This window comes from Adiantum capillus-veneris, unplaced genomic scaffold (assembly GCF_014529385.1).
Source record: "Adiantum capillus-veneris isolate H3 unplaced genomic scaffold, ASM1452938v2 Hic_scaffold_627, whole genome shotgun sequence".
Classification (NCBI taxonomy): Eukaryota; Viridiplantae; Streptophyta; class Polypodiopsida; order Polypodiales; family Pteridaceae; genus Adiantum; species Adiantum capillus-veneris.
In genome coordinates this window covers 45008-57269 of record NW_028221669.1, presented here as the reverse complement: position 1 = coordinate 57269, position 12262 = coordinate 45008, and the positions used below count along the sequence as shown (strand labels likewise).

At 40.6% G+C, this 12262-nt stretch overlaps 1 protein-coding gene across 1 annotated transcript; it reads right to left on the bottom strand.

Annotated features, from left to right (window-relative positions):
* Positions 1-1414: 1414 nt before the first annotated feature.
* LOC147416673 (uncharacterized) lies at positions 1415-3334 on the bottom strand. The gene is made up of 3 exons (XM_086508176.1): positions 2524-3334; positions 2167-2394; positions 1415-2065 (listed from the first exon to the last, which is right to left on the bottom strand). The coding sequence occupies exons 1-3, from the start codon at positions 2658-2660 to the stop codon at positions 1807-1809; spliced, it is 624 nt and encodes a 207-aa protein (XP_086364302.1). The 5' UTR covers positions 2661-3334; the 3' UTR covers positions 1415-1806.
* Between the last annotated feature and the right edge of the window lie 8928 nt (positions 3335-12262).

Here is a 12262-nt window from a genome sequence, read left to right as displayed (position 1 = left end):
AAAATATAATTGCTAGGAAACTTACTAGATCAAATACACGTATCTAGTAAGAGTGCAAACATGTAATAATGAGAATACTCCTATATGGTTATAACCACAACATTCTAGCTATATGGCAGTTTTATTTGACCATATAACAAGAAAATGGAGGAACACAACTAGGGGTTCTCTTCTTACTCGTTTCACTCTTCTTGCACGAGTTGCCCACGCCATGAGCGCCGCTTGCTTTGAGATGCCCCCCTCGCCACTCACCACCTCTGCCAGTGTCCCCATCACATCCGCCTCCACTAGGCAAAATGTTCACTTCACACTACACTACCCCCCGTACACCCACCACCACAAACTCCGTCATTGTTGGTTGCGAGAATGTTGATGTGCGGCTTGGCAAGGAGGAAGGGTAAGGGGTCGGCTCCTCCCCTGGGGCCACCTCTACCACCGCCTCATTCCTGTGTTTTTTAACCAGGCTGATAAGGGCATGCACCAGGTCTGCTTCCGACAACATGAGCCTTGTAATGTCCACACTCTTAGTGGGAAAAGAGGCTACAAATGAAGTCTACAACCAATAGCTCCGGTGCACGCTGGTTGTCAGGATTGATAAGATTGACAAGCCCCTACATGCATCAGTAATGCTGATCACACTATACAAAACAAAAGGGTTATATTGTTGGAGATCAGTAGCATTGAGCATCATAGGCCAATTACAATAGGCGCAGTAAGATGATTGTTGTTTACTTGGCGCATATATATATATTAGCTCGTCCACGGTCCAGCCATCCCCTGTTGATTGTGTGAGACATGCTAACAAAAAGAGAGCAACTGACAGTTAGCCTTAAACCCTGGCAAACTGCAGTTCTGTCAGGCCTCTCGCTGCGTGCATGCATGCACAACGCCTTGCAGAAGGACATTGGACAACACAACAGAAACTAAAAACAGAAACAATAAAAAAACATTGCACCAATATCTCATCAACAACTCAAATTCTGTTTTGGCTTAACATTGATCATTGATAGGCAATATTGTCCACAAATTTGCTGATTCTTCTTTAAACTTATTTGCAAGCCAGACTAAAAATCACGAAAAAAAATAACACAACTTTTGTCTTCATCTGGAGCACGAGTAGACTAGTAGAAGCTGTCACTCTATTCTGGCTGCCACTTTCGGATCAGTTGATATAGTGTGTGCGAAGTTCAGAGAAACTTCAAAAACATGATTTAAAAAAAATAGAGGAAAGATGACACTTCTTGAAATTAGTTACATTTCTAATCTAAGAATTTCCAAATTCAAATAAACTTAGGTCTATATACAATCAATGAGAAGCTTAGATTATTGATTGTATATAGACATGAACGTTAGGCATGAATAAACACAGGTCTATATACAATGAAACTCCATGCTTCACCTTCAAAGCCTTCAAATTTCCATCATCACAGGTCTATACATGAATAAACTCAGGTCTATACATGAATAAACACAGGTCTATATACAATGAAACTCCATGTTTCACCTTCAAAGACTTCAAATTTCCATCATCACATGCAAGCATTCATGCCTAACAAGAATATCTAAGGTATATGTTGATCACCCTAATTTGTATGGAAATACATTCCAGATTTAGATATTTTGTACTTGCAAACTATTTTGGACAATACAAAGTACTCAATACTCCCTCAAGCAATCTACACTCACCATCAAACAATGCTTTGCTCTAGGTACAATCAGACCAAAATATCTAAGAATAATTGCTCAAGCTAATTAGTACCTGCACTTGTCCCCCTCGTTTAGCTCTGCTCATATTGCGAATACATTTTAGCAAGTCCACATTTGATACAGAGCCCACCGTTTGAGATCATGTCTGCTGCAACACTCTAGATCGCTTCCATCTCTGTCTCCCCATGCGCTCGATGCTTGCCCCATCCTCAATGAAAGAGAGGCTGCCCACATCGTGGCAAGCCTGGCCCGAGCTCTTATCCGCTGCCATGCTCGGGGCATTGTCCACCGCAACATCAAGCCCGGGAACGTGCTTCTCCTGCCGGACCCCTTCGAAGCAGAGCGACTAAGCAAGCTGCTGGTGCAGCAACACCACCATATGAGCTACATCAGGTGCTGATGGCAGAAGCAGCACCACCATATGAGCTACATCAGGTCCACATTTGATACAGAGCCCACCGTTTGAGATCATGTCTGCTGCAACACTCTAGATCGCTTCCATCTATGTCTCCCCATGCGCTCGATGCTTGCCCCATCCTCAATGAAAGAGAGGCTGCCCACATCGTGGCAAGCCTGGCCCGAGCTCTTATCCGCTGCCATGCTCGGGGCATTGTCCACCGCAACATCAAGCTCGGGAACGTGCTTCTCCTACCGGACCCCTTCGAAGCAGAGCGACTAAGCAAGCTGCTGGTGCAGTAGCACCACCATATGAGCTACATCAGGTGCTGATGGCAGACTTTGGGCATGCTGCATCCATGGAGGATCCCTTATAGAGGCTCGATGATGCCCGCGTCGGAACCTCGCCCTTCCATGCACCTGAGCTTATCCAAAGATGCTACGACCATCGTGTCGATATCTGGAGCCTCGGGGTCTACCTGCAACTCATGCTCACTGGCACGATGCCTAGCTTCATCCAACACCTTGCTGATGACTCCTTGGATGAGAACTTCCATGCTGCCATCCTATATAACGCCGACAGGCTCTCTTTGGATGGGTCCATCCTTTGTGCTTAGCTCAGGACCTCCTCAAAGGCATGCTCTGCAATGATCCTGAGCAACACGTCACCCTCAACCAAGTATTGCATCATCCTTGGGTTGTCCTCAGCTGTGCCCGACCGATGAAGCCTGCTAATATAAGTGATGTTGGTGATAATACCCATATTGTCAATCAGAAGAGCGGCACGCCAATAAACACAATAAACACACACGCAAGGCCCAAGTCTCTCGCATGTCGTTGCAATCTGCTCATTACATCCATGTAGGGTCCATTGTTGTTGTTTACAGAACCTGCCTCAGGCCTTGCTTGTGAACGCCACGCATCAATGGCCCTTCCCAGCACAGGGAATCTGCTCTCGAGCTTCAGAGCGACCTTACCTTGCTATATCGGGTGGCCTCTCGCATCGTCCTCCTCTGCATATTCCTCAGCGTGTTTGCACGCACATTGCTGTAGTTTACAGAACCTGCCTCGGGCCTTGCTTGTGAACGCCACGCATCAATGGCCCTTCCCAGGACAGGGAACTTGCTCTCGAGCTTCAGAGCGACCTTACCTTGCTATATCGGGTGTTGCCTCTCGCATCGTCATCCTCTGCATATCCTCAGCGTGTTTGCACGCAGAGCCGAGACATACAAAAAAATAGGGCAATGAAATAGGAAGAAACACAAGAGCATGTTCACAAAGCGGTCGCGAACTAGGACACTCAATTAGTGTAGAAACCACCGCTTGAAATAATAAAAGTTAGAAAACCTGTGCACAAAAGAAAATAACGGTAAATTCATTATATTTGGAAGGTTTTACACTAAATTTCTTCAAACTCTTTAGGTTTTCTCACCTTCAAGTTTTCAATTTAGAGGTAATTTCCAAACTCAAGCATTTGTACAAACCGTTAGCAGCTAGTCATGCTTGGTTGGGTCCCCGCTAGAGGGACAAATACCTTGTGCTCACCTGGTGCTCATTTGGCTAGGGCTCTTACCCTTGAAGACTCAAGTCCTAGGGTGGGTCACCCGAGGAGGAGGTTCCTAGCTTGTTGCTATGAGATCTCTCCACTTTTTCCAATACATGTGGTGCATCAATTAGGTGGCAAGGTGATGCCTACGTGTGGCTCTTTCTCACTGATGGTACACAGCCCTTGCCCGACCGTGTTTCATAGATAATATTTAGAAGTAACATGTATATATGCCATCATGACATCCTTCCCTGTGCATCTCGTGGGGCACTCGATGCTTGAGAATAGAGGCTCATGGCGCTCGTGACTCATGGAGTCACTATCGCAAACTAACCAAGTTTCTCACTAGCGCTAATGTTTTTGGGTTTCTTGACAAATTGGCTATCCTCTTCCCACTCACCCTAGACCGGATAATTGCGATAATTTTGCGCTAGGCTATAAGCAAAAAAATAAACTCCTTAAATGAACTCATTATGATTTGGTTAAGATTATGTTTTTGAAAAGCATTTAAAATTCTCAAACTATAACCTTTCTCTTGCGTGCACTCTTCCTTTGATCCTCTTCTAATGGTAATGTGTGCATGCCCACCTCCTAAAAATAGCAAAGAAGTCCACAAAAAAAATTAAAGGATTTTAAAATGCAATAAATAAAGGAAAGCATATTTAGCACTTTATAAGAAATACCTCAATTTGCTGGATGGAATGGTCACTTGTAGAAATATTTGATGACTTTTCAAGTAGATGGTCATGAATAAAAGTTTCATACTCCTAATAGGAGTAACACAAGTGTTCTAAAAGCACAAGTATTAATCATAGTCCATACTTAAAACATAGATTACAACTACTGTATACAAAACACATCTCATAAATATCATGTTCTCCACTTACATTTTCCCAAGGTATGTTGGGAATGTAGACATTATTTTGATCCTACAAATGCATCAAAGTTTGCACAACATGCCATTTAAAAATTTCAAGTTATTATATGCTTTATGCACATAAATGTTACTTGCAAAACTCATGGTTGTTCATTTCTATCTCCTAAATTTTCCTCTTCCAAATGTTTCTCAAGCTTTAAATGTTTAAAATAAACATAAGTTTTAGATTCAAACATGTGTCATATAAATTAAAAAACATAGTCTTACTCACAAGCTTTGAAAGAGATCCACATTGATTGACTTCATCCAATTGTTCATGAGTTTCAATTGTCTCAATCACCTTCATGTTTTCATTTACAACTTAAAAGAATTGAGATATTAGAGAATAAACATATACATTTTCAATGAAATTAGCTTACCGAAGTAGCAATAGATGATGTCGATCCACTAGATTTTCTCTTCTTCCACTTCCGTTTTGCTGCAAGAGACTTGACACAATAGTTGTAGATATCTACCTCCTCCCAAATATAGGGCTCTCCATGTACAACTATTGGCTTGATGTTTTCTATATTTTCCTTGATAATGTTCTCTATTCTTTTCTTCTCTGCTGCATTGTTTCGTAGATCCTTTGTAGGTTCTACATCCTCAAACCACTCACACACAAGGCTATGGTTTGCATTCCATACTCTCACTTAGTCATCACAATGTCTCCGTAAAAACTCTTTTCCATAAAGCTTACTTTTATCTCGATGAGCTAAAGGTGGAGCACGGAACAATTGAGCGTACATCATAGATTTACGCTCCTCATTACTAAGCTCATGAGACACATTGCTCTGAGCCTCTGTTTTTGAGGCCCGCCACAAATCTAATATCTTCAAAGCATCATCTCGAGGCTTTGAGAGAAAACTATCCAACAATGATTGTGGACAATCCATTATGTACCTGTCCATAAGAAGAAATAAGATGTACTCAAGTAAATAAATGATACTTACAAGATTTAATGTTATTAGTTTAAAATTTCACTTACAAATTTAAGTCTTCATATAGATTTCCACATGACAGGTATAAATTTGATGTGTTGTCCATGTTCATTGATCTTCTTTCGTTTCAAGACAAGCCAATGTTGAGATAGATAAACACATTCATTCCAGCTTTTCCATGTGTTCCCTTCTACACGAACTATCCATATGTTTGAGTTTTGCATATCAGTCTTAAAAAATGCAAACCTTGCTTCCTTTTTTGTAGTATCTATTTCTCGCACTACAACATATTGTAAGGATTGCCTGTCTCCATTCTTCACAAGTACTTTCACTATGTCATGGAGTTCCAACCACAAAGGAGGATTTCCATAGGATCCCTCCTTACTAAGGTTCTCTCTTGGTTTTAAATCCTTTACCTCATAAGCAATCAACTTTTGACTTCTAGGTATTTGTAAAGGAACAAACTTGTGGAGTAAAGAGTGAATGGGTCTGATAGAATCTCAATTCGAAGGAAGAGGATTATTCTCAAGTACACTCATTGATGTAATCTTATCAATTAATAAAGTCTCTGATGTCTCATCACCCACAATGCATTGCTTATAATATTCTCCACCAAATGTGCTCATTTCTATGTTGCATTGAAAAAATTGTAGTTATTCTTGCCTTCCAATGCCCTCTGCAGTTGCTAAGGTTTTCATCCTGGTCCACCTTCACAACCACATGGTCCCCAATACCATAGATCTCTCCTCTAAAAAGCACCTTCTTATACAGTGTAACGTCATTTATACAAAACGACTGAGACTCGATGTGCCAAAATGACCTAAGATATGTAGCTTCATGTATGCTTGGCTCCCTGAATGTACGTCTTCTTTGATATTGCAATCCCTTTTGTTAAGAGATTATCAATACAAGGCCCATGATCTCCATACTTCAAGAATTTATCCCAGATGGATCTAGCCTTCCCAATTGAAGAAACAACTAGTAATCCATGTATGTGCCAAGGAAAACAACTGTTGCAATTAAGATCTTCATGGTTCACTTCACAAGATAGACGTAATGAGACATGGAGTTCTTGAATGAAACGCTCATTGGGTAGTGGCCCAACCTTGTCTTCTTGGATCACTTGGAATGCTCTTGTAAAAACACTCCTCAAATAGAACTGCACAAAAGTTGCCTCATTGTTAAGGTTATTGGACTTGATGCCACTATAAATTTTGACCATTCGTTCAAATATGTAGCACCAAAAGCGATCATGTAGGCCATGCCGCAAGACATCATCTAACAGCTCACCATTTCCTGTAAGTAGGGAAAATTTCTCATTAGACATGAAAGAATATGAACATTAATTGGAAACATATGAATAGACCACACTAGCATATTGGGTCCATATACGCACCAAAAACATGCTCAAGTGGTGAGGAAGTTGCACCCGCCATGTCATCTTTTCGTACTCGCCATGATTGTAAGAGCTTAATCACAACTTCAATACTATGAAGAGACCATCCATGATCTCTACTATAGTTGTAAAAGTAGTGTGCTATGTCTATTAACAAAACACCCAATATCTCCATGTCAGAAGGGATGTTTCTTACGGTTCTGAGAACATAGGGCAAGCACCATTGTATGAAATTTTGATTTTCCTCTGCCTTGAAGCTATCATGATATATTCTAGGATAGTTTGGCCATCGACCGGATCGAATTGATGTAGGCACCAGCTTAGAAACCTTTGTCACAACATCATCAATTTCCTTCTTGAGGCTTGATGAAGCATTCTCCATCAAGAGGGAGATATACTTTTTGAAGACATTTAGTGATAATGTGTGCATGGAATCATACACTAGGTCAATAGGGACATCAAATCCATAGAGATCATACAACCTCCAAAGGATTGATTGTCTTGAAAGACCAGCTCTTTTCCAAACTGCTTCTTTCTCTACATTAGTAGAGCAACGTTTGGCTTCATCTAATGCCATAAGCATATCCTGGGTTCCAGATTGTTCCCGATTTCCATCATAGAAATATCGTCTTTCTCTTCTTCCCTCATTTTGTGTTAGGGAGGCTTGGGCCTTGTCTCTCCTACAAAACTCTTGGCCACCATTCTTGAACATCCCAATTTTACATTGGGCAGGATGATCTCCAGTAACCATCATCACCATGGCACGTAGTTTGCAATCCTTTGTCATCTGTGTTGCTTCACCAAATATCTTGTCAATAGGATAGTCATAGGTCACATCTATACCTTCCAGAAAGAGGGATTCTAGCTCATCTATTAAAGGCTTCAAAAATGTCCCAAAGACATCTCCAAATGTCTTGATTATTTTCTTACAGCTCGATGGGATAAACATTACTGGTAATACACCAATAGAGGAGTACTTTCCAGTATTCAAGACCATGATTTCAACAGCTGCACAACTCTTTTGAGTGGTTCGAGAAGTTTGAAAACCATCCCAATGAAGCAACAAGGCAATATTGCGAGGGTCGCCCTGTTTACAAGTATATATACAACAATCTAAATGAAAAATATTAATTTGTAAGTACTCTAAACCTTTGTAGTCTATGAAAAAAATAAAAAAAGAAGAGCACACTTGACAAAGTACCCTCTCTGAAGTTGTGACTTCTCTACATTCAGAGCATAGAAATTGATACTTGCTAGTTTCCTCATTCCAAGAATCTTCTAGCATAGGGTGGCGCTTGCATTCTGGAAATGTTGTGTATACTTTCTTGCAAGAAGGTGTGCTGCAAACTATTGGCAATTCATACCATGCTTGCGGGTCCCAAAATTCTTTTACCTCTTGGAACTTGGCACCATCCCAGAAGTCCACAATACTTCTCCCACTTGTCATTGCATCGGAGTCAAGCCATTGTTCGTTGTTACGCCAGATGCTTAATAGTTCATGGCAAAAGGTTCTGCTTTGAACATGTAGGTATATTTGTGGTCCAATAGGAATGTAGTCGAATGAAAGCATCATTCTTCTAGGAGTGTTACACACCTTGCATTTCTCACAACACGCTGCACAATCTCTCTTTAGTTTTCTGCAAGAGCGACCATTTGAACATGTACATTTTGGCAGTTCCCCAACATAGTTGTCCTCATGACTTGGATATAAAATCTCTGGTGCGTGACTTGCAGTAGAAGTACCTGTACAGATACGATGTCGTTGGCTACATACCATGCCAAGTCCCTTGAGCATACCCTGCATTTGGTCCCAACAAGCAGGCACTTGAATGCCATTAAGATCACCATCCCATGTTGGGGATAACTGCAACAATAACTTTGCCAAACTGCTTTTCAAGAAATTGTTGCTTACTCTGAAACCTCTGAAGCCTCCAAACAATAGACGCAACATTTTGTCTTGAACGCCAATAGGTATTTTGTTCTCGTCCCATAAAGCTTGAAGCTCTAAGATTCTTTCAACTAGCTCAAAAACTAGATTGAAATGGCCCTTTGTTCCATCATTCTCCGGGCCATTAGAGTCAACATGAAGATTCATGTCAGTATCACAATCCTCCGTAGTGTGGTCATCCAAATTGTCACTATCATCCATGGCAATATCACAAACTTGGGTAATTTGCGTCATCTGTTCTAGGTTCCCTTGCATATTTGAAGGAAAAGGGTCTACTCGCACGGTGTTTTGCAATCCAAATCCACTCTTCAGTACATCAAATTTGTGCATGATTGCTTGATGTCTATAAAAGGTTGATAGATGAACATGTCGTCCACCTTGACAGTACACTTTGCAAGTACAAAAAGCAGTTTTGTTTGTCGCATTTTGGGTACCACCCATCGAGTGTACATTTGCTTCTATGCCGCCTTGCAAGGGAGTAGTATCTCCCGCATGGCTCTGTATGTGTGTGGGTTGGGTTTTACCAACCGATGGATGAACATTTCCTAAAGAGTCCTGAACTTGATGATTGTAAAAGGTTCTCCTTGTTACGAACTCCCATCCCACACTTGAGTGCTTGCATTTATAATTGCATTGACACTTATCGGTCTCCATACTACCTACTGTTGTAGCCATCCTTTCCTAAAAGCATAGGGTTGAATAATTAGATTTTTCTTGATTGAAAATGTTTAAATTACTCAACGGTTTACATGAAAAGGCGCTTCCAATCCAAGATACAAAGAGAGACTAACCCATTTCATTAAAAAAAAAATTATATATCCATGAAAACGGTTAGCACATCTATCTAATGAAAGATACACAAATATAAAAAGGCACAAAATACTTTAACTTCACAACTTTTTTTTGATTTCATAGAAACATTCAGCTATTCCCAATTTCAGGAGATAATGGGGGAAGATCACAAATTATTATCTTTCTCCCGGGTAGCATAGTCATCAAATAGCTCAACCTAAGGCCCAATACATAGGTGGGTACAATGTTGCAACCACGAGAAGAAATCTTGTAGAAACTAACGAGACCTAGTGTCTCTTTAATTAAAGTGATTCCTAGGTTAAGGTACCAGTCCTTTGGATCATCCAAAAAAATGGTGACTCCTATGGTTGGGGGTTTTGTGTGTCCAAATAAAAAGTACCGTCTCTCTGGCCATGGATCATACTCCGCACCATTGTGCCCCAAATTGGCCACAATATTTTGCACCAGCTCGGAACACACCTTATACGATGCGTTTTTTGCAACCATTGTCCTAGCTACCACAAAACAAAAAGCATAAATTCAAAATACCCTTCTCTCTCTCTCTCTCTCTCTCTCTCTCTCTCTCTCTCTCTCTCTCTCTTCGCGCGCGCGCACGCGCGTGTGTGTGTGTGTGTAAAACAACTTCAACAATGAGCCAAATGAGTGGCGTAGTTTGGATGGATGACCCTAGTGTCAAAATACCCCTCTCTGTGTGTGTGTTTGTGTGTGTGTGTCTGTGTGTGTGTCCCCCATAATAAAAACAATTTCAACAATTAGCCAAGTGAGTGGCAGAGTTTGGATGGATGGCTCCAAATGAGTGTATGTGTGTGTGTCCCCCCCCCTAAATACCCTTGTGTCTAGTTATGATAGATGGCTCCAAATGAGTGCCATCTATTAAAGAAACTTGAGTGCCATATATAATCAAATTGACACTGCTACATAAACGACACACATTCAAGGAAACTTGTGTGACTAATTTATTCATAACAAATTCCATTGTTATGCAAATTTTTCAATACTTATGTACATTAGGGGGTGACACTTCCATAAAGATTAGGGGCCTCAGCAGTGTTCGGGAAAAATCATTTTTCCAAACATATAAAATTCTTTTTCTTGAATTTGCCAAGAGGAAATTTTAAAATTTTTAGATCATTTTTAGAGTTTTTACATTATTTTTCTCTATTTTGGGGCGGAATTTCTCCTTTTCCCCTTGCCCTCAATCGGCAATTTTAAAAATTGAAAATGGCACGATATTAAGCTAAAACACATTTTTTCCCGAACACTAGGGCCCGCAGGCACCCAAGTAGCCACTGACAAGTTCCAATAATGCAGCTACATAACCAACTCAAAATCTAGTTTTATCATCTTGTATTGATATACAAAGAGTCTTCTTATCAACAGCATCTTGTATTGATATACAAACAGTCTTCTTTGGAAACATTTAATCTCAAAAACAAGGTTTGTTTTGCGAATTTTGAAAATATTAAAGGTATTTTTAGAATTTATGACAAAATATTGGGGGGGTCTTTTGGGAATTTCCACAAATTACAGGAGTTAAAAGATTAGCGTTAAAAGATTCAATTTTAAAAAATTCTACCTGGAGATAGTCCGACGTGCTTGCAGCTGCACTAGCGAGCCTCGATCAGAGTGAGGCTGAAGAGGGGCCAAGAACAGCTGCCATGTACTCCGAATGATGCTAAATGAGGGCTGGCGGCTGCAGCGCTATGAGTCGAAGCAGCAGCGTCTGTACGTCTTTCTCTGGTCTTGGCAACGCGCGCGCCAGCTGTTGCTACAGCTCTCTCTCTCTCTCTCTCTCCAGACCACAGCGCGATCTCTCTCTCTCTCTCTTTCTCTCTCTGTGCAGACCACAACGCGCTCTCTCTCTCTCTCTCTCTCTCTCTCTCTCTCTCTCATCTTTTCCAGTCGCTCGAGCGTGGCGGGAGCAGCTGCAGTTTCTTGGCAGCGTGATATAATTTGCCACGCTAAATCCTAAGCCTACATAACTAACTCAAACTCTAGTTTTAGCATCTTGTATTGATAGACAATAGTCTTTGGAAACATTCAATCTCATAACTAGGGATTTTTTGGAAAATTTGAAGATTTTGAAGGGCATTTTAAGAATTTATGACAAAATTTTGGAAGTATTTAAATTTATTTTATAAGTTCAGGAGTATTTGGGATTTCCACAAATTAGAGGATATTTTGGTTTTTTTCTTACTCGAGTGCTATTAAACAAACCCTTGTACTGGCTGCATTTATGTGCTTTTTGGTATCTAGTTCATCTCAAGTAATCTCATGTGGCAGTGAGACCTTAGCCCGAATCATTCAAGAGATCATAGAGACTAAAATTTTGGGGGTATTTGAATTTATGTTTTAGTTTTAGGAGTTTGTTTCTTACTTTTAATTCCTCTACAAGTTGAAAAAATGAAATGGGCTATGCGCATAACCACACATTTGCTAAGCTTATTAGTGAATGGAACCTAGAATTGTACACAAGGCCATACTTAGAGGCTTCATAAGTGCTAAATTGCAAAAAGGTAGCTGCCAAATCTTGAAGCTTACCAAACAAGAGCCATACAAATTAGTACAACAAACAAAGTTGAAACAGTGTTAAGGAAGT